At 42.4% G+C, this 21,917-nt stretch overlaps 1 protein-coding gene across 1 annotated transcript in view; it reads left to right on the top strand.

Annotated features, from left to right (window-relative positions):
* The window catches only part of SNX30 (sorting nexin family member 30), a 40,478-nt gene that overhangs the window by 6,113 nt on the left and 12,448 nt on the right, over nucleotides 1-21,917 (top strand). Inside the window, exons 2-3 of the mRNA XM_061455102.1 lie at nucleotides 14,285-14,473; nucleotides 18,554-18,664. Of these exons, the coding sequence (XP_061311086.1) occupies nucleotides 14,285-14,473; nucleotides 18,554-18,664 (300 nt within the window). The remainder of the gene's footprint in view (nucleotides 1-14,284; nucleotides 14,474-18,553; nucleotides 18,665-21,917) is intronic.

Raw genomic sequence — 21,917 nt, 5'->3', positions numbered from 1 at the left:
TCATCACCATGTCTTTTGTGCCTTTGGAAATAGCTTCCAATATTTGCTTGATCACCTTTCCAGGGACTGATGTAAGGCTGACCTGCCTGTAGTTCCCTGTATCTCCCTTCTTGAAGACAGGAGTGACAGTATCTTCTAATCCTTGGGAATCTCCCCTTGTCGCCATAGTAAGGGAAGATAATTGAAAGTGGCATTACAGTAGCATCATCCAGCTCCCTCAGCGCTTGCAACTCTGTCTCATCATGGGTTTATGTCATCCCAGTTTGTTGAAATGCTCCCTAACCTGGTCTTACCTCACTGATGGTGCGTTTGCCTTGTTCCAGACTTTCTCACTGGGCTCAGGGACCTGCAATCCCTGAATGCTAGTCATCTCAATAAACACTGAGGCAAAGAAAGCACCAAGTACCTCAATTTTACACATGTCCTTTGTCATCATATTGTCTGCCCCATCACACCTGCGTTTTCCTTGTTCTTTATTTTGCTGATGATGTTTCTGTAGAAACCTTTCTTGTTGCTGTTGTCATCCTTTGCCAGACTTAGCTCCATACCACTGAATCCATCTCTGCATGCTCAGACAGTGTCTCTGTATTCCTCCTGGGTCAACTCTGCCTGCTGCTTCCTTTTCTTACACTTTGTTTTGTGAGTTTAGTCAGGAGCTCTGTGTTCATGTATGCAGGTTTCTAGCCACCTTTTCTTGATTTTTCTGCTTATTGGGATGCACCAGTTTTGATGTGGGAGAGGTGTTCCTTAAAAATCAACTAGCTTTCCTGAACGCTTCTCCTGAACAGGCTGAAGTCTGTTCCCTCAAAGTCTGGGGTTGCAATACTGCTCTTTGCTTTGCTGCCTCCTCTTGGGATCCTGAGCTCCCAGAAGCTCATGCTTCTGTGGCCGAGGCACATCCTGACTTCACATCTCTCACCAATTCCTTCTTTGTAAGACTAAAGTTCAGCAGAGCATTTTCCCTCATTAGCTTATCAGTCACCTGTGCCAGGCAGTTGTCATCAGTGCCCTTCAGAAACCTTCAGATTGATGTCACCTCCAGCAAAAACTGTCATTCAGGCTGCCCATAAGAACCTGTGAACATGAGGCTTTTTACAGTAATCCCCTGTCCTTGTCTGAAGAAGTGCTTGAAGGACACAGATATATTGCTTTCTGCCTAGGGCAGCAGCATTGGTAGTTTGGTTTACCTGTCTTACAACTGTTTCAGAATTCACTCATTTATGAAGCTGTTATCCTGGCGTTGTCTTTCTCCCAGTGGCTGCACTGAATGGCAAGGTTATGTTGCATGGTAGATACGTTAAATTACTGAACCATGGTTCTTAGGCCAGGAAGCTTTTAGGCACAAGCAGTCCGCTACATGTTTCATTAGCGGGCCATCACCTCTGGAAGGCTGAGCTTAGTTATTGCCTTGTTTAAAAGAACTGCTGTCTCTTCTGTTGCCCTGTGTATGTGTGTGCACACATGAACAGCTCTTTTGTGGTCTCCTAATTAAGAGAAAGGACTCAAACCTAGCATGGCTTTCAGCTTGCCATCAGTGCTCTACCCACAAGCAAGCTGCTGGCTGAATCCATTTCCTCTTCTGTAATTCTGGTAACTAGAACTGCTTTCTCTAGCTATTTCATCTTTCAAACTCATATCACTCGTATAGGTTAATACTATGCTATCTCATTGAAGAGAGCACTTTTCTCCTTTCTGCTTGTCAGCCACTCTAGGATTTGTTGTAGAAGCACATACAAGATCACATTAATGTGCTTGATTGCAGTCACCTTCATTTAAAGCACACTTACCAATAAAATCCTATTTCTGTAATGGTATCTTACAACATACGTTCTCTAGTACTGTCGTAAAACTGGTTTATGTCTGAAACTGGTCTCTTTGATCTGCAACTTCCCAGTACAGCAAGTTTCTCTGGAAGCGGCAGTTCCTATCTCTTCTGAACAAGACTAATGATAGTTAACATCTGATTTGGGGCAAACACATGCATCACCGCATCACCATAACTGTCTTAGTACCGTTAGGTTTCTTTTAATCTTTCCATCTGGTAAAACTGAACACAGCTTCTACTGTATCACAGTAGTATTACCTGTGGTTCTTATTTCAGCATAATGGAGGGAGTGGTATACTTGGAGGTTGGGCTTGGTGTTCAAGCTTTCATAATCTTTTCAGTAGGATTGCTTCATACTTAATGAGACAGAGTGTTAAAACCAGATATTCAGAATGCATATGGAGGAACTTGGTTCTTCAGCAGATTTTCAGAAGGGTGAGTCTTGGCAATAACTTGTCAGCCGGGGTGGAAAAAGTTATGCTTGGTGGTTGGAAAGAATCCACTGGGCTGCCTGTGCTGGAATGCCTTAAACCTACCCGAGGTGCTGGATGCTCTCTGAGCTCCTTCATGGGGAGAAAGGAATAATCAGATTAAGAACCTCTTTTTTTTTTTTCACAGCTGTGTGGACACATCATTCTCCTGTTGGTGCCTCAGGGGTTAGTGATAAGCCTTGGGCAGTACTTCCCTGTAATTAATAATGAGAGGGACAGAGGATAAAGATGGAGGGTTTTGCACTGACACACTGTGATCTGGGAGACATCAGTTCCTAGTGCAAACTACTGTCCTGGTGTCTTCTAGCACTGTGGACTACTCTTGTGGTTATCCCGAACAGATCGTATGTCTGTCCTGTCACATGAGCCAGTCTCTTCCTTATCTGAGTGGAGAGACTGGTTTCTGTAAAGTAGGTCGTGAGACAAGATGGAAGCTTTTATGTGAGACTTAGTGCTGCTACATAAAAATCTACTTGAAACACCTAAACTGCAACTCTGAGATTGTAACTTGCATGTTCCTTCAGTATGCATAAGGCAGTACAGCAATTATAAACAACATTTGATCTTGTGTAATTATCAGAAGTAACTTCACTGAGGCTTGTACTCTGCTGACCTTGAGCAAGGTGTTAAATGCTGAGCTTTTTAGCTGTGGCTGACTTGCCTTTGTGAGCCCAGGATGCAGTACAGCTGAGATGCCATACTTGGCTGGGGAAGACTACTCCCACCGCTACGACGAAATGGTGGCAGAAAATGCTGCCTTGGAGGTGGTGACAGCTGGGACGCTGAAGTAGAAGCTGAGTGAATTTGCTCTTATTAACAATTTATGCTTAGTAAATCATCAAAATACCATGGGGAATCTGTTTCTCTTCCAGGTAGTGTTCACTGGCAGCAAGGTAGCTGCTAGAAGCAGTGTAATGACCAAATGAAAATGGGAAACAAATCCAGTGACTTTTAATGAGCTAGCATTCCCAGTGCCAGCCCAATTTAGATGGGTTATTGACAGATGAATTTATGGGGCATGTTTTATTTTCTAAATTGGGAAGGCAGGGGGTGGAAAGAAGTGTTGCTGTCAGCTGTAGGTAATACTATAATGGCAAAAGTATTGATTATCAACCAGATACTTCAGAAATCATGAAGTATTCTGTCTGAATAAGCGTGTAGGTGACACAGGTTAGTGGAACTAGCTGAAATTGTTCTGAAAATGAAGGCAATAATAAAAAAAGCAAGACATACAACAGCAAGAAAAGAGCTCAGCCAAGAGCTGTATTGAGGGTGGTGTTCAAAGCATAAATTCCTTTGGAGAACAGCGCTGTCAGAGCTACAAAACAATGAGCAGCAGGTGAGGAGTTACTGTGGAAATGAAAGCAGTAGTGTGTCTAAGCCCTGAAGATGGGCTTCTGTTGGACTCAGGTTTGTGGGTTTATGTATCTTAGGTTGAAGAGAGCAGTACTAGCATATGGGAGCAAAGACATGAAAATGCGTGGTACTCTTCACTGCAGGAAAATGAGCAAAAACCAAACAGTGGCTGGATTTTCTTGCTTCTAGATGATACCCTCAAATTAAGGAGTGCAGACCCTACTGACAACCTCTCTGCCTGTCTTGGAAAATAACAGTTGCAGTGGTCTGTAGTGTTATTAATGGTGGATAGCTTACCGCTTTGAAGCACATGCTTTAGTCCTGATTCTTATTTAGTCTATGCTCCAGCTTCAAGTTGAAATTTAAGTCTGAAAAACCAAGCTTTTTTAAAACCACCTAATGCTGTGTATCTGAAAGCAGCTATTAGCCTCTCAAAGACAAAAAAGTAGCAAGAGGTGAAGCTTCTCTGTTGCGTTTATGGGGGAAGCTGTTACTGCATTGGTTCAATGCCCTGTCCTTATGGGAAACTGTTGCCTTAACATTGCTTCAGTGGAAGCAATCTTGCTGTATCCTTCTGAAGAGCCTCTTAGGGTGTAAAAAAACTGGGTCTCAAAGTTTGTCATCCTAGTTGGCCTCACTTTACCAGTGAGCTTGAATGATGTGATGTGTTCCTTGAGAAGGAATATACTGCAGTGCAGGTATTGCTCAAAGGCAGAGAAGCCTCTTCCCACTCAGTGCTGTGGATGGTGCTAGCAACAGCTACTTTTGATTAGCTTAGTGGTGAAAGTGCTGACATGTGGCAATGGTTAGGTGATAAACTACCCAAACAATACTCAAATCCATGCTTACCTTGGTAGTACTAGTGCCTTTGCTGTAGCTTTTTAGGTCATAGAATCATAGAATAATTAGGGTTGGAAAGGACCTTAAGATCATCAAGTTCCACCCCCCCTGCCATGGGCAGGGACACCTCGCACTAAATCATGTCACCCAAGGCTCAGATGCTAGAATAAGGCAAATTGCAAGTGGAAATCTTGGATGCTGCCATGGCAAAGCTGTGTTTTGGATTATTGCCAGGAAAATCCCTGTGAAAATGTAATCAGTACTGTTTATTACATGTGGTCAGCTTGGTCTCTTCAGGATTTGCGTGCTGATTTTCAGTCTCCTGATTAGCTTGTTCCTGGTTCAGTATACTTCACTTGAAGCTATGTGTGCCAGATATGCATTGTGCCGCAGTGGCTGTCTAGGATCATCTAAATGTATTGGTCTATACATCTTATGCCTTCTTTCTTCCCTCCATCAGTCTCTGTAGGTATGAGGAAATACTGCATGGCTGCAAGTGGTCATACTGTGTGGTGTTGTTTGTTGTTTTGTTCTGTTTGTTTGTTTTTCTTACTTTGGTTATTTTACCTCACTGGGAGCAAATATCTTTCTACCTGAAAATATCTTGTTTGTCAGCAAACATGATGGAGGGCCAGCTACTAAATTGCACCTGAATAAACTGACCTGGAGAGCTCCTCCAAAAGCACACTGCTGCAGCTCTTCCAGGCTTTGAGATGAAAACATGAGTTCTTCCCTTTGAACACCTCTGCCTCACTTGCACAGTGACGTCTTGTCAGTCTTAACTGGCTGTCATGAAACTTCCACTGATCTTGTGTGAGGAAATGCTAATGCAACTCATCTGAAACAGTGAGCACAAGGAAACCCACATCGTAGTGCAGCTTGGAAGTATATTCTTGCTTGTTTAAATGAAACCAGGATACTGCAGTGTTTTCCAGCTCTCTATCATTTGTTTCCTTCTTGTTTCTACTCTCTGCTTCTCCCCATTATTTTGCATCTGTTCACATTTAAAAATTACAGTTTGCTTTCAAAATCATCTCAGCCAAATAGGCACTTTGATGACACTGGATAACTAGATAACTGATGCAGATAAACCTTTTTCTAGAGAGTGAACAAGAAAACACTGTTGCTCAGTATTTCTGCAGAGCTGTAACACAAAGCTGTATGTCTCTAGGAGAAAGCAGCTGAGTTTGAACAAGCTTAAACTGTTCCACCTATAATCAGATGTAAATCTGGCTTCTTGGATTGGGAATGACTCCTAGTCATATGCTGGATTCAAGTTTTCCTGCTCATGGTCTGAATCCTGGCTGCTTCTTTGCTAGTTAAAAGGTCACAGCTCAGGTTCTGAAAATAGAGCTTTAAACAAAACACTGGGTGTGTTAGGCTTGCTCATTAATGAGGTGCTCTTTAGTGTACTAAAATGGGTTACGTGATGTTCCTGTGCGCACAGGTGCAAAAAAGCCTTTTGACCTTTTGGGCACAACATAGCACAGTAAAATGGTTGATTACATGTTTATTACATCAGATTAAACATCTGTGAGATGCCTTTCATGAGACTTATTTTTTAGAGTGCAGTCTGAACCACATGTAGTTTAAGTGTGACAGTTCCCCTTCCAGACTATGAAAAGAGGCTACCCACTTAAGGACTTTGTGAGAACAGACATAGAGCCAGACTGTATGAACAGATGGTCTGATGTGGTCTTGACATCTTATAGTGACACTCCCCTCTATCCCCGTGCACAGGAAGGCTGAAAGTGAGCGGTATTATAGCTGAGTCCTGGAAGACTTCAGCAGCAGAGGTAGGAGATGGCTTATTGCTCTTCCTGAAAATCCTGTTTGCAGGAAATGCTTCTGTGCCCACATTCTTGCTCTGGTTGGCTTAACTACGATGACTTATGGGAAAACAAACCACAGTGTAAAATAATCCATCCTATGAAACATGGCTGTTAGCCTCAGGAAAGAGGTGGGAATGCCATGACCTGCATGAGAAGGCTTGGAAAGTGCTCATGTCATATAGAGTCTTTTTGAAGCTTGTTCCAGTCTTTCTCTGTCCAGCCAAAGTGCAAAGAAACACTATTCCAAATATGATACCTTTATAAGCAAGAGTATAAGTTAGGCCTTGAGTGGTACCAAACTGCATGCTCTTAAATCAGCTGCTGTATCTGAAATTCTTATTTTTTTTTCAGGGATACTGAGGAGTCTGTCTCTAGACAACTCTGACCTACAGAGCAGAAATACTAGCTTGTGATGAACACCAGAACAAAGTCATCAGACCTGTGGCTTGGCAGCATGCTGTACTCTGACGCCTATTTAAAATATCCTGAGAGCAAATTGGTCCAGTCTGATGTGCAGAATACCAGTGGTACTACTGGAACTGTAGAGGTGTGGCTTGGGCCAGGAGTGGTATGCATGTCCCGTTAGAGTTGAAGGCTTTCTGCCCAGCACTGCAGGGCCCACAGACTTGCTGCATAATACTCCCATGTCTGGGAAATAAAAGACCTGGACAGTGCTGGGTCCTCAGTTCCAAGCACTGTCCTTCCTCTGCTGGCACATTTCTAGGTAAGAGCAAAAACTGCTTTGAGCTTGGTCTGTATTGCTCTTAAAATAGCCTCAACCTTGCAGTGTGATTTTTAGATGATTAATATAGCGGGAAACACTCGCCTCTTTTGAGGTAATAATCTTGTTCCTTGTGAGTACGCCTACACATACTATACTCTTTCCCATTAATGGAGAAGGATGTCAGGAGCTGGTGTACATGTTATTACTTACCCTTTCCCAGGAGGGTAGGTCCTTCCTTAGAAGTTGATTCTTGCAGTTGTCAAACTACAACTTAGTACTGTCTTGTTTGTGGATCAATGTAGAAACATGGTACTTCCTCCTGGCAATAATTAAGGGGGTTGGATCTTAACTGTGGGCTTTTTGTTTGTGTGGGGTTTTTTTTTGTTTATTTGTTGTTTTTTTTTTTTTTTTCCTTTTTGGTGTGGGGGGGGAGGGCATTAATCTTGTAGAGCAAAACTACCTTCTTGGCCTGTCTTCCCTTCTGTGTTCAGAGCATTCTCTCTTCTCTGCAGCCTGGGTCCCCACTTCAGTTACTTATAGTAGCTGCCCAAAAACATGTGCAAGAGAAAATGACATGCAGCATCTCGCATAAGTCTCAAATACGTGTAGAGAAGCAAAGCTAACCTCTATTAGCAAAGCATGATGCTGATACCTGATAGAGAATAATACTGAACATATATGAAGGGGAAGCAAATACCTTTTCTTCCCTCCTTTTCTATCTGAAGAGAAATGAAGGTATTTCTCTGCAGCTAGTCTTGGATTATTGTTTTGTGCAGACTGAGATTTCAATATACAGATACTCAGTGAGATCTTCTAGTAGGATACTGCGCTGTCAGTGACAGATGAATTGTTCTAGATGGACTGAAGGATGCAAAGGTGCTTTCTGTGCCTACACAGAGCTGAGCCGTGTACAGGCCAGTGACAGAGAACTCAAACAAAAAAAACCTGCTTTCCAAACCTGCTGGGATGAACTGAGAGGTGCTATGAGCAGGTCTTTGAAAGCAGAATTAATGCAAACTTTTATAGTGTTCTTGGGAATATTTAAATCTAAACCCCTTTTGTTTTCTAGTCACCAGCAGCACTTCTGCTATGGCTTATTGTTGAGTATTGATGATACAAAGGTAAGGCTGCTCCAAAAGTCACAGTATCACAGTATGCTAGAGATTGAAAGGGACCTCAAAAGATCATCTAGTCCAATCCCCCTGCCGGAGCAGGAACACCTAGATAATGTTACACAGGAATGTGTCCAGGCGGGTTTTGAATGTCTCCAGGGAAGGAGACTCCACAACCTCCTTGGGCAGCCTGTTCCAGTGTTCCGTTACACTCACTGAGAAGAAGTTTCTTCTCAAGTTTAAGTGGAACCTCTTGTGTTCCAGTTTGTACCCATTACCCCTTGTCCTATCATTGTTTGTCACTGAGTAGAGCCTGGCTCTATCCTCGTGACACTCCCCCTTTATATATTTATATACACTAATAAGGTCACCCCTCAGTCTCCTCTTCTCTAAACTATAGAGACCCAGCTCCCTCAGTCTTTCCTCATAAGGGAGATGCTCCACTCCCTTAGTCATCTTCGTTGCCCTGCGCTGGACTCTCTCCAGCAGCTCCCTGTCCTTCTTGAACTGAGGGGCCCAGAACTGGACACAATATTCCAGATGCGGTCTCACCAGGGCAGAGTAGAGGGGAAGGAGGACCTCTCTCGACCTACTAACCACCCCCCTTCTAATACACCCCAGGATGCCATTGGCCTTCTTGGCCACAAGGGCATAGTGTTGGCTCATGGTCATCCTGTCGTCCACTAGGACCCCCAGGTCCCTCTCCCCTACACTGCTCTCTAACAGGTCGTTTCCCAACCTATACTGGAACCTGGGGTTGTTCCTGCCCAGATGCAGGACTCTACACTTTCCCTTGTTATATTTCATCAAGTTATTCCCTGCCCAACTCCCCAGCCTGTCCAGGTCTCGCTGGATGGCAGCACAGCCTTCTGGCGTGTCAGCCACTCCTCCCAGCTTCGTGTCATCAGCAAACTTGCAGATAGTATACTCAATTCCCTCATCTAAATCATTGATGAATATATTAAATAATACTGGGACCAGTACTGACCCTTGAGGCACTCCGCTAGTTACAGGCCTCCAGCTAGACTCCACCCTATAGACTACAACTCTCTGGCTTCTCTCCTTCAGCCAGTTCACAGTCCACCTCACTACCTGATCATCCAGTATACACTTCCTCAATTTAGCTGTGTCAGCTGCAATCATTGTGTGGAATCATTGTCCCCTCAACATGACTGTATCTGTGGTTGTGTATCTCTGGGAAATGGATGGCAGAAAGCAACAGAATGCCTTGAAACACAAGAGGAATGGTACAGCACTCTGAATTTCAGAAGGGAAGCAGTGAGGCTGTAGTAGTGTGGGCCTGGCTGTAAGGTCCTCGAGGTAGGCACAGATATTTGGGGTTAAGTGCTCCACTTGCCTCTGAACAGCAGTATTGCTTAATGTCTCTTACTGTCACCTAATACTTGTTGAATGAGAGCTTTGTGCTTGCAACACCAGGTGGTTTCAGGCTGACCCTTCACAGAAATGAGTTTATCTGTGCCTGTAAGTCTCAGCTGAACCACCTCTTCCACTGCATGGACTGCTGCTTAGACATCAAAGCTGCCTGGTTAAGCTGTATGCTTGCTAAGGCAGGATAGGTGAAAACATTCTAATTGTAGAAGCTGAAGTATTGTCTAGCTGCTTGTAACTCAGCAGGAGATTGCCTGATCTTCACTTGACAATAAACCAATGCCTACAGAATTTTAGAACTGTTTTTAGCTTTGAAGGATTGAATCCTGGATGCTTTCTCTGCTGTGAAAGCACTAGAGGAGGTGGCTATCCAGAAGACTGAATGCCAAGCTCCTGAGGTTTTACTTTATGTGGATCCAAGATGCTCCTCAAATCCAAAGTCTTGGAAAAATCTCCTGAGAGATTGAAGGAGGGAGAAGGTGACATCAGCTGGAAAGTTCCTAACTCATTTTGCATCTCGCATGTAGACTTCTACTTTATAAAATTAAGATGAATTTTAAACTGGAATGAAGTGAACTTCTTGATAGGCTTAGTATCTGTTGCTGGGTAAGCTACCTAGTCAAGGTGTTTGGACTGCATATACAACAAAAGAATATGAAGCTGCTTCTTCACCAGATAGCAGCCTGCATAGTTGGCAGGGCTTATGCATTTCCAACATAGGCAGTTAGTTCCTAGCTGCCCTGTGCTGTAAGATACCAGACATGTGCGGCTTGAGTCATCTGATCTCATGTACCCATAAATTTGGGTGTCTTAAGGAATCCTGCAAAACCCATAGGAATGCATGGAGTCTGTCTATAGGTGGTTGTACAACTGTGCACAGAAGCCTAGTATTTAACCGTTAGATCATGAACCTGGAGGTCTGAATGTTGTGTTGCTTCTGCTATGGCTTGTGATACTGACTGTGCTAGAACTTCACCTGTCCTGCTTCATAAGCTGGTGACAAAGCTTTGAGACTGGCCTGAGGAGGTGAGGGGCAGAGGCTAAGGATTTTTGCTCTTTCGTTTAGAAATAGCTGTGAAACTTTAGGAAGTCTTCATGGATACTCTCTAAGACTCGAATGTCTTGACAGAACTTGTCCTCTGTTCTATCTGCCTGGCTGCCAGAAGCAGCCTCCCCTCCTCCCTGCTATGGGACTGCTCAGATTCATGGCATGTTCTGAGAGAAACAGAGGCTGTGACAAACAGGTTTGTTTTTTTTTTTCTTGTGTGAAGAGCTTTGTGAGCAATAGGTACCTGCTGGAAGTTGCACTGTGCTGATATCTAATAATCCAGACAGGTGCTTAACGACAGTGGATGTGCAGATGCTTGATGCACTAAAGGTGAAGCTGATGCATGAATCTCTGGCACTGAAGTCAGACTCTTATACAACACAAGTAATACTAGTTAGTACTTCAAATGCTTGTGGGTATGTAGCTACACTAACAGGTAGAAATGCAAATGGCTACAGTTGTCCTTCCTGCTAGGCTCTGCAGGACATTCTCCTCTTTCTATGGTAAAAGCAGACTAGAATAAGATGATGCAGTCTTGTTTCACCACTGAAAAAAATCCCCCAAGTCCCATAGAAGAAAGCCAGGACCAGTTAACATGATTAGGAGGTGCTCTGCTGAAAGGATTACAGCCCGAAACAACTACAATTGCTAGGCCATCTGCTGTGACACTTCAAAGCCTACTTTTTTCTAGTAATAGGAAAGACTTCAGCAAATGGATTCCGCCTGCTGCTAAATGAAGGTACAGGAGTCACAAGCATTGTTCCTTGTGTGGCTAGGTAGGAGGCTCCACCCATAAAGAAGGACACATAGTTAGCTTCTAACTTGGCCTTCAACTACTCAAAACAAGACATGTAGCGAGGTGTGATGCCAGGTAAGGGTTCTGCCATCACAGATGAGACAGTATAGCACAGTAGTACTTTCAATGTATACATCCTCTGTCCTTCCCCCCCACCCAGCTAGCAGACCTCCTGCGCCTTGCCTGAGTTTGTCCCGGAGCTTCACTTGATCTAGGTTTGGGGTATTATATCCAAGGTTCAAATGAGGTAAAAAACTGTTATAGCCTTTGTTTTAAGGGCTGAGACATTCCACAGGAATTCCACAGGACCCATGACTGCTAGAACACAGTCAGGTTGAAGTGGATTCCAGCCTTCACAAACCTCTGCTAGAACACACTCAAATAGATTGAAGCAGATTCCAGCCTTCATAAATCTCTGCCCTTCTTAAAAACTGCAAGACATGCTAGTATAATATTGTTAATCTACCATCTGAGTCGGTGAGGAAAGTAGCTAACTTTATGCTGGTGGCTGCAAGCTCCGTCTTTGGTCCTTCCTCCAGATGATGCAGAGTTTTCAGATTTTAAGCAGATTCCATCATAGTCTTTAAAATCTCTTTTGGAAGGTTTTGTTACAAGTTTTTCAGATCTCCTGTGTGACCAGGCTTAAGCTGTTTCTGCAAGTTTATTTATTTCCATACTGGAAGCTTAGAATTTGACTGGCTGCATTTCTGGCACAACTTGTCTTATACTAATGCTTATTGCACATGGGCAATGATGATCTGTCTTTTCCTTTTGGAAACAGGAACAGATTTGTCTACAGCTACTGCAGCATCCCAGGGTTTGCTTTGCTTTTTACTCTGCTCAGCCAAATCCCCCTGTCTAGCTGAACTGCGCATTTTCTGAAGCCATCTCCTGTTGCTAATCTTATCCTGTCTTCTGCTTATTCTGTGTAACTCCAACAGAACTCCTTATCTGCTGAGAAATTGTAGCATTGCTTCTTCCTGCTGTACATGCTCCTGATATGTTGAGTCTGAGCCAGATGCTTTTGTATTTCAAGCTGTCTTCCTCATCTATGAGCTGGCAAGCTGTGCCATTCCCATCCTGTTTCTTTGCCCTCTGAAGAGATCACTTGAGTGCCTACCTTCTATTTCTTGCTCACTTGCCATTTAAATCTGAAATCTCTCATTTGTTGGCAGACACTTCTGGGCATTAGCTGGGAGAATGCATTTGACCTGTTAGTAGATATTTAGATCATATTAGCTTTCCCAAAATGTTTAGGCTAAAGACTTATTATTCTCCAGCTTCATAAGGCAGTCTTCAAAGTGAAGCAATACTACCACAATTCTGCAGGATTGCAACAGGGCTGTCTATGAAATCCCAGTACTCCCATGTTGTGTTTGTGATGAAGACTGTAGGAACTCAGCCTTGTTCTTAACCATTGTCAAAGGCAGAGTAGCTTTAACTTGAAGCTCGCACCTGTAATTCTGAATCTGTGAACAAAGGAGGACTTCTTGTGAAGACAGGGTCTACCCATGTGCAGCTGGAACAAAAACTACAATTGCATAAGGAACACTGATGGACAAAGAGGATCTTAGCTAAACAGGATTACTTTGCTAAGATTACACGTTTCATCTAGCCATTTAAAGACCATGTGAAGTTGGGGTTAAGCAGAAATTCCGAAACTAAGCCACTTCTAACTAACATGCTACTTAGCTGTAGTGATTTTTCTTTGTCTGGCAGAGGAGCCTTTGTCCTTACAAGGGAAACATTCTGTGGATAAATATATTCTTGTGCTACTAGTTAAGCAAACACACAAAACTCTTCTCTTCTATGACAAGAAGAGCCATGGATCTTGGGACTTTCTAATACTGTTGTCAGATGTTCGTACATACTGTACACCTTGTCACATGGCGTCAGCTCCCTCTGCTATGACACCAGAAAACACATATAAAGTTGCTGTGATGTTTATGGAAAGTGGAGTAATCAGTAGCTGTGTCGAGTAGTTGGTCTAGATCAAAGTGTGAGACTGGAAGGTGTGGGAATGTACCAAGTTGGCTATAAAGTGTTTGATTTGTTGTTTGCTTTTTTTTTTTTCCTGCTGCTGAGTCAGTTTCAAAGAATTAGAGGCTTTCCAAACCCTTGTGTGTGTCTCTTCCTAAAATAGCCACTTGCTGGTTCTTTTAGCCTCTGTCTTCCCTAGGCACTGGATGACAGTCTTGGACTTGGAAGGGTGGGAATGAGCACCTCTCCAAGCAAAACAGTGTTTCAGTTAGTCTTAGGATTCCAAAAGGGAGATGTTCATACACACTAATGCTGGAGTGTATGATCTGTGACTATCCTGTAGTGCAATGATGGCAATTCAGTCTGACTTCTGTCAACATGTTTAAAAGTTGATAGACTGAATGCCTTTGACAAGGTAAGTATCCTTCTTCCTCTACTATAGCAGTGTCCAGCAGTGGAGGCTGTATTCCAGATGACTGAACTGTTGCCACTATGCCAGCAGCCTGTTTTATAAGTAGGTCTCTTGATTTGCCTTGCTGTTTTGTTTTCAGAGTCTTAAGTTTGTTCAGTCTCAGCAGGAACTGTTGGTTCAGCAATACTTCTACTTCGTCATGAACAGAAACTAGTTTGTGCTGTATTAGGTGGATGTATGGTGGTAATGTGCTTTCTCTTATACTTGAGGACCAGCTGAACAACCTAATACTCAAAGCCCAGACCTTAGATTGACCAGGTGTCCTGGAACAGGATGATCCTTGGAGGTGCCGAAATAGGTAGCCCTGATAAATAAATATTAGTGAAGCTTGTCAGTAGCATCTTTGAAAATACTGTGCTTTACAGTGAATCAGTTCATTTATTAAAAACCTGCATTTTTTTTTTTTCTCTCTGATGCAGGATCTCAGTCTACCCAATGGTACACCTGTGGACACTTCTAGCCCAGCCTCCTCCTCATCTCTCCTCAACAGACTGCAGCTGGATGATGACTTGGATGCAGAAACTAGAGACCTCTTTGTTACTGTTGATGATCCCAAAAAACATGTGTGCACCATGGAGACATATATCACATACAGGGTTACAACAAAGGTACAAAGCAACATTCCCCTTTTCTAGTACTTTATTCTCTGGGGCAGTGTTTCTAGGACATTTTCTGGATGTCCCTTGCATTGTGTTTCTTTGTGTTAAGGACAAGAACTGAGTGTCTTTTAGTGCCTTGTGAACGTATTGCAGCTATGATTTGCCATAGCAGAAATGTGAACTACTTCAGTATATGAAGCTATGCAAAACTTTTAATGTGTCAACTTAGATTTTTGTCTCTGACTCTTAAACAGAACTATTTGTAAACTTGCAAGGCCAGTTCCTTTCACTAACTTGTAAGTTCATATAAAGTAATCTGACACTCAACTGGTTCGAGTTACCTCCCTTGAAGGGAAATGTGCCTTGTTGATTCACTGTTAATCATCTCACATTTTGTGTCTACCCTTCTCTGAAATGCTTTAAGCTGCTTGTTTTAAGTGTTTACCATGCTTCCTCTATCTGCCACTCACCTAAATCATAATCTTGATCCTAAATTGTAAACTAGTTTCTTTGCAGTTGTTGGTACAGAAGGCTGTACAGCTGCTGCTAAAGCTAAGTAGCCTACGAATGCTACTGTCTACCAAAAGAAATATGCTAGAGTTTATTTTCAGCATGTGTTGTAGTTCACTCATTAACGCAATTTCATTACACTAATAGGAAAAGTGATCTGAGAAGTCCATGCTCACAGCTGGAACATTAGTTTCCGTTAACTAGTTCGTTCTCATCAACATCATCTCCTAGGTGACATTGACACCTATTTTGGGGATTTGTAGTTAACTAAGGCAAAAAGAGTTCACTAACTTTGGTAGGAATATACTTCATCCACTTGTCCCAATAGTTCAACATGCCTCTAGCCTAATTAGGTGGCACTGCATACTGGAGAGAATGCTTTTTTCTTTGAGAGAAGGAAAGTTTTACAAGCCACAGATAACTTTTATTTTTATCTTTTTTTCCCCAAGTTCTACTTTAGAGAAAATGATTTCCATAAAATTGTAGCTACCTCTTACTGCATGCTTAACATTGGCCTGTCATTCTTTGTTGCTCTAAGTGTCTTAATCTTGAAAGAAGTGTTTTATCTAGAGTGCTAGAAAATGCTAAGAAGTATTGAAGGAAACTTTTATACTGGTAGAAAGTCAGCCTTCAGCTGTTACATGATCAGAAGGAATAGGAGGCACAAAATACAATTGAATTTTTCACAGGCAAATTGGCTGAAATTGCTTTTCCCTTAATTTAAGACCCAATTAATCTGTTACAATATTTTTACACACTGATACCCTAATAATGTTCCTATGTTTGGAAACCTGTGATCATGCAAGGGTTTCCTTTTTAAAGCAGAACTCTGGAGAGTGGGTATTTACTGTATTTAGATCAGCTTTATTACCCAACAGTAAAAAAAATCCCCTTATCCTGTACTTACATCTTTTGCATATCTACCTGCCTGTTAGTACTTCTTTAGGGATCTCATTATAGCACATAAGTCTGTGATATCATAGTATTACAGTACTGTTGTGAGGCAGTGTATAATTTATTGTTAGCAGGCACCATGAGAGCCTCACTTCTCTGTTATTTTTGTAAACTCCTGGCTAACCTCTGGGGTCAGCAGTTCTAGTGCCAGTTGTTGTTGTTTTTTTTTTTTTAAAAAAGGCTGTTTAGAAGGCTAACAATATTAATGGTCTGACTCATTCTTGCCATACAAACAAGGCCTCTTTGGTGCCCAGCTAATTGCCCAATCAGCCACTGCAGCTGAAAGCAGTAATTAAATGTAGCAAAAAAGCTGTGCAGCAGTAATCCTAGACAGCAGTGAGGATGAGTGGCATGCTTGGATCTTCAGATTGTAGGTCAGAGTTCTGTAGCAGACCTTGCTCCTGTAAGGAGCTCCCTTGCCACTCAGTGTAAAGCCATACCTTCCTACGACCTCCCTTGTAGCCTTGCGTGACAGGGATTTGAAACCTGTAAGAGGTCTCTTTGGTGGCTCTGGATGAGGAGGCACGAATGACTGCTTTTTCTCCACTGAGGAATGCTACTGGAACCTTAAAGGCTTGGATAAACTTAGATCCTGGAATGAGTTATGCTGAAGACTTCACTGCTGTGAAAAGCAGCATCAATAGGTGGAAGAGGGAAATGTAATTGCTAGTGCTGTAATGTGTGCTTGTGGCTGTGACTAAACACCACTGTAAGGAACAATGTAACCTGACCACAGTCTTGTTTTTGTGATGTGCATTTTTTTTCTTTCTTTAGAAAGGTTCTTCACTGTAACGGGAGAAAAAAAAGGGGGGGGGGAGGGGGGTAAGACTTGCAGTATGGCCCAGGCTGTGACTTGTTCTAGCATAATGCCATTCAGTACCCTAATCAAAACAACTGAAAATGGTTCATATGAAGCCTCAGAAGTTTCATTTATAGTGTGGCATTCTTAACATGTTAAATAAGCTGGTGTTACTCTGAGGTATAGCTGAGTAAAGTACAAATCTGCACTGACTATCTAGGTGTTGGTAGTCCCTCATGTACAAACACAACTGCTCCGTTGGTTAGTTTGTGGACTAACACATATATCTCTTGCCATAGCTAGCAGGTCAAAGGAGGAGGTGTACTTGATTTTTTTCTTTTATGCCTCTCTGTGCCTTCCTTTTCTAGAAACCACACCATTTAACAGGTAACAATAACACATTGGCGTGCTGTTTATAGTTTACTAGGGCTATTGGTATGTTGACAGTGTGTTAAGCTTGCTGGCACCCCCCGAAAAAGAAGTTTCTGGCATAGAACCTATAAAGGATCCCTAGTGGGGAGATTGGTGGGAGTAATGTGCAGTAACTAAAGAGCTGGAACCACCCCGCCAGGGAGTGAAGGGGTGGATTGCACTTAAAGGCTGCTATTTGGCTTTCTCCAAATATGTGGCAGTTGCTGTCAGTCTGAAAGTAAATACAAAATCTCTGCTGGAATTTAGCAGGCGATTGTAGTGGCTAGGAGTAGCAAAGCAACTTAGTGCTGGACTCAGTGCCAGTTCAGAGCTAGGGGAGCTGGTGCATTCCCGAGAATACAGTGGGTTTGATGTCGAGCTGTACATATAGTGTGCTGGCTCAGCAGCATTGCCTTCATTGCAAGATGGTCTTGGTGCTGTAGGTAACTGAGTGTAGCTCTGGGTTAAGGATGAAGAAGGTCTCTATGTGATCTGTGCTTCTCAGTGGGCCATAATAAGGGGCATTTACCTTCCAATGAGAGCTATCAGAACAACAGTCTCTTTAGCAGAGACTCCTCATTGGCTCAGTTTCATTAGCGCTTGCAGGCAGCCCCATGTAGGCAACCCCATGCAGCCAGGGTATGGACTGTGTGAGGACTGGATAAAACATTTGAAGCAGTTTCTCTGCATGCTTACGTTCCATCTCAAACTTACAATGTCAAGTTTAACTGCTTGCCCTATGGAATTAAAACTTTAAAAATTTAACTTAATGTACTGATATCTCTAATCAGGCATGCACAAGCTTGATATAAATAAGCTTATTTCTTCCTTGAAGAAATCAACAGAAACAGTCCATGGCAAGCTTAGTAACAGCTTATGTTCTAAACTTTTAGCCTCAAAGGAGTGTAATAAGCCTGTCACTTTGGAGATACAGGGCAGTGGTGAAGCATTTTATCACCCATGGTTAATGCGTATCATAGAATAAACAAGTCATTAAATATCTTTGTGTTTAATTCTTGGTAGCTGAAATAGTCGTATCCTTGCAATGAAGATTTCATACAGTCTTCCCCACAAGTTTGTAACTGCCAAGGGATTAATATGGTGCACAGTACTCTCCTCTCTACAGACTCTTCCCATAAAGTTTATCTGAGCAGAACATGTAATGAAGTGCAAATAGAATTCTAGGAGCACATCAGCTCCAAATAATCATTTATGTTATTGCTGGCTTTCCACTGTCTGAAAAGCCAGGGGATCTTTCTCTCATGCTGGCTACAAACAGTACTTAGGGCGTTGAGCCCCTATGCAAAGCTTGTCTGGCCTAGCTCTTGCCAGTGATGGCTGTACGTTTGCAGCTAAGCTCTGAAGCAAGAGGTTTTGGTGCATGCTAAGTTTATCCTAAGTTTATTCTTTTCCAGACCACACGAGCAGAATTTGATTTGCCGGAGTATTCTGTCCGCCGGCGATACCAAGACTTTGACTGGTTGAGAAACAAGCTGGAAGAGTCACAGCCAACGCATCTCATTCCCGTAGGTAGTAAGCAAGAATCTGATATTAAGGGCAGTTCTGTATCTGTCTTCCAAGGATGATATTGTGATGATGTCTCACTTCAGGTCTAAATACAGTACTCAATTATCTTCTAGTATTTAGATTTAAATACAGTAATTCATTTACTTCTAGTGAAGTGGGAAGAGCGTCCCCATTCTTGACTGATAATAAAGCTTAGACTTGGGTGGTACACCTAAGAGGTGAACTTTGGCAGCCTCCTTTAGCACAGTATGCATGGTGATGACATTTGTTGTGGCAAAAATGGAATATTCTTCATCTGCTGGCTCAATTATTATGCCTAGATTTCTGAGTATCTGAGGCTTATGAAAAGCCACACAGGTACTTCAGGTCCTAGTCTCAGTTTTCAAGGTGTGCTTTTGAGCTGTTTTTAAAGAGTATTTTTTAAAACTATTTGTGCTAACACGTAATAGCACAGACTTGCAAATCTTAGCTTCCGGCTTGATAGCTATTGCATATCTTCTGTAGGCAGAAATTTAGTTAATCTTATTAGCTAAATTGCTGCACCCCTTCTTGTTGCTGAAGCTGGCAGTCTGACTACCTTATGTCATAGAAGGTTGATACTGATCTTCAGCAGCCTGCTTTTCATGCTGTAGAAGATCACCACTGTCAGCTCTTTTAAATGAAGAAATTCAGAAAGGCCTGGAGGAGGTGAATTGTCAGGAAGTGACAATACTGCTAGCATACGTTAGCTTGCCCATCTGGGTTTGGGGGAAAGTGTATCTGCTCTCTCTCTCTCTCAGCAAGGACTATGCTGTGTGAGGGGTATTCAGTTATGCTGTTCCAGGGTAGAGAGGTATTTAAGTCCTTAATTACACTGGGACTTGCCTCTAAGTGGAATAATAGCTCAGTCTCTCAAAGATAAAAAGTAATTCCCAGAATCATGTGACACCATGAGCTGGCAGCAAATATATTTACTGAGGGATAGGGAGAAGAGGAGAGACAATGAGCTTACAGGGGTAAGGTGGGGATATGAGATTAATGTGTTAGCTCTCCAGACCCTCTTTTCTCCCTGTCTGTTCTGTGAAGGGCTGGAACTATTGAGGTTAAGCTGCAGATTCCTGAGTATACATCCTAAAAGGCTGCCACTCCTGCCTGAAGGTCTAAAAGGCAATAAGTAAAAGTCTAGTAGAAGAAGGTGAGTCACAGCCAGGGAATCAAACTGTTATTTGTTGCTCACAGAATGAGAAATTTGGCACAAGTATCTCCAATGCTGGACATGAAACTGGATCAGAGCAAGGCAATCTCTTAAGTGCTTCCCTTCTAGAAAATCTGGAAGCGTAAGCATGCGCTGTTCTCTTTTATTTGTCTATGCACAAGTTGGCAGTTACAGAATCTCCTGTTAATCTCTTCCATGCAGTGGTATGGTGGGGAGATTGCTGAATCCTTTAAGTATTTTATTGGCTAGAAGTAGATGGGGATTACAAACTAAAGGCAGTTGGTGTAATGAGTGCCTAAAATCTCCTGTAACAAATGATGTGTCTTCTCAATGCATTGAGTCATGTAAGTCCTACACTTAGGACGTCAGACTAACTGAATACAGGTTCCTTTTTGTCTCTTTGGTTACAGGTTTTTACTTTTTAAATTTTAAATTACTTGAGACTTACTCTAGTTTATTCTTTCAAACAACAGTAAAAATGCACTCAGATCTGTCTCTAGATGAGAAACATAAGCCTAACAGGGCCATGAATCTTGTCATTGGATGGCAATGTTTGGCTACTGGAAGCCATTTCTGACAGCAGTGAACTCTGCTTGCAAGTTGCCGCAGGGAAAAATAGACTATTAAGCTGGTAGACTATAAAGTAGACAAGTAACACACATTTAAAGCAGGTTCTCTGTTGCTAGCTGTGTGTATTGACTGTTTGGGATGGGCCTCCAAAGGCCTAAAAAGTAAAGGACTGTACTTCTATAGCTAAAACCAGGTTAAATGGCAAAACCTCTTTAATAGAGGTGCACTCTTCTGTGGGTCTCAAATACTGAAACTTCAGTCACTCTTCAGTGCCAGTTTGCATGTGTTTGGTTGAACTAGAGTTCTTCAGTCTTCCACCTTGTCCTTCTCCTCCTACATATGGTGCTACGGTAGTGACTTCTTCCAGTGTACATTCCCAGCTAAAGTTTACAAAGCATAGAAGAAAGTTTCTTCTTCCCTGAAGGCTACCGCACTAAGTGTTATTCTTCTAATGAAGTCTAATTAGAGTGTACCTAAAACTGGTCTAACTAGAATGACTGAATATCTTATTCTGCTAAGCATAATAATGTAAGTCTTAAATTTTAAGAGCTAAATATAGTGGTCAAAATGTAGCTGTGTTTCAGCTAAGTCCTGCTAGCTGTGTTTTTTTAGGAGGTGCATGTACATCCCACATCAGCTAGGGTATGGTGGGAAAGTCATATGCATAAACAATGTTTTTGCTTGGTCTTTGAATTATTTTTGTCACAGATTTCAGGTGACAAAGACTCTTTGCAGTGAAGAACCCTGATTCCTGAACTGGGTGAAAAAGGCTGTTATTGCTAGCTTAAGAGTAAGCAGATAATTTATCTGGGCACTGTTTCACAAAAGTAAAATGCAAAGCACAATTTTAAAACTGATACTAATCTGAGAGCTCATGCTGTCTAATGCTAAAACAAAATCAGATCTAGTGGTAAAGCTGAGCCTAACCATGCTGAAGCTTATAGCTGTCTTCCATCTGAAGAGGTAATTTGAAGTCTGGAGTCAAAGAGTAACAGGAGGACTGCAGAACTAGTAAGTCTGGAGGAAGACTTGGGTTTACATGTTAAGATGAACTGCAGGAATTAACTTGTGGGGTCAAAACAGGAGTAAGATGAAAGAGTAGTTATGTCGGCAGAGCTTTGTCACTTGCAGAAACATGCTCAGGAATGTTAGCTATGATAGATGATGAAGTGTGCAAGTCCTTCAGGAAGGGTCCAGCTTGCACTACTTGCCATATCAAGCCTGCCTGTCTTTGCACAGTGTGGCGCTATCACTGTCAGCCCTCTGCAGAAGGGCCTTGTCCAGGAGCTCTAAGTTGTTCAGAATGAGGGAAAAGAACAAGTAGCCTCGCTAAATTTTGAGTGTTTCTGGACTGAGTAGCCTTGCTTTAGCACTAGAGGTGTGCATTTGTGTTGTAAATAATGTGCAGCTCTGCTGGTATCTCCTTTAGAGCTGGAGCTTGAATATGGCTAGCACTAGGGAGGAACAGCCTAAACTGTGCTAGATGT

This window comes from Pezoporus flaviventris, unplaced genomic scaffold, assembly GCF_033815535.1.
Source record: "Pezoporus flaviventris isolate CSIRO_AGI_PZ_B2104156 unplaced genomic scaffold, CSIRO_AGI_Pfla_v1 ptg000018l, whole genome shotgun sequence".
NCBI classification, from domain to species: Eukaryota; Metazoa; Chordata; class Aves; order Psittaciformes; family Psittacidae; genus Pezoporus; species Pezoporus flaviventris.
Note: the sequence above shows the minus strand (reverse complement) of the source record. Positions and strands in the feature narration are given on the sequence as shown.